The 932-nt window shown below is 32.7% G+C and overlaps 1 protein-coding gene across 1 annotated transcript in view; it reads left to right on the forward strand.

Annotated features, from left to right (window-relative positions):
• The window catches only part of LOC102853891 (chromosome unknown open reading frame, human CXorf57), a 100,664-nt gene extending 99,994 nt beyond the window's left edge, over positions 1-670 (forward strand). The window contains exon 14 of the mRNA XM_006889941.1: positions 540-670. Within this exon, the coding sequence (XP_006890003.1) occupies positions 540-670 (131 nt within the window). The remainder of the gene's footprint in view (positions 1-539) is intronic.
• The last annotated feature ends 262 nt before the right edge of the window (positions 671-932 follow it).

Here is a 932-nt window from a genome sequence, read left to right on the forward strand (position 1 = left end):
GTCAGAGGCAATGAGATTGGCACAGGATAGAGCACGGTTTAGGGCTGTTGTACATAGGGTCGCTATGAGTCGCAAACGACTCGACGGCACATAACAATAACAACATATATAAACAGACATATATATAAAACTCCAATTTAAGAACAACAACAACAACAACAAGAAGAAACAACACTCTAAACTAAATTTGACTTTGGAGTACCAGGCTATGTCTTGACATTATTGGTTGCCTCTGTCTGAAGTGTTCATCTTTATATTCAGAAGTATTTCCTAAACCACATGCCTCTGGAAACTCTATGAACTTTGATAAATGACGGTAGTTATTGAAAGGCGTCAGACCTTGTGTCATTCTTGACTCGACGGCAATCAACAACTATAACATAACTTTACTAAATCCTTGTCAGCAACTAGAAGGAAAACTGAAGAGATGAGGTATATTGTTAATATTATAAGAAAAATATTCATCCATTTATGTGACACAAAATGAGAGTGAATTTGTAATTGTTTTATAATACTTACCATCTGCTTTTCACTTTTAGGTGATATTATAAAAGCAGTTACTGAGCTGAATAAAGTACATATCATCGGTATCTTGGATATCTGTAACTTGGGTGACAATAAAATCGAAGTCTGTTTGCATAAAATTTATACTCCGGATAGTAGTTATTAAAAGTTGGCAAGTAAAATTATTACACCTTATAAAGGAGCTCTGCTTTATCATTTTGTTGTTAATTCCAGTAACTTTTTCAGCAAAACTTACATGTGCTCTAAATTTATTAGACGATTATGTGTTTGTTTTGTATTTAGTACTAACAGGTTTCGTTGTAGATCCATTATTGAAAAAGTTATTAAAACACAGTTTTTGTATATCAAAAAAATATGCTTTTCTTCTGTATGACTTGTAACAATTCATGTTCACTGTCTCTTAACCT

This window comes from Elephantulus edwardii, unplaced genomic scaffold (genome assembly GCF_000299155.1).
Source record: "Elephantulus edwardii isolate Elephantulus edwardi_28Jun2011 unplaced genomic scaffold, EleEdw1.0 scaffold00083, whole genome shotgun sequence".
In the NCBI taxonomy this organism is placed as follows: Eukaryota; Metazoa; Chordata; class Mammalia; order Macroscelidea; family Macroscelididae; genus Elephantulus; species Elephantulus edwardii.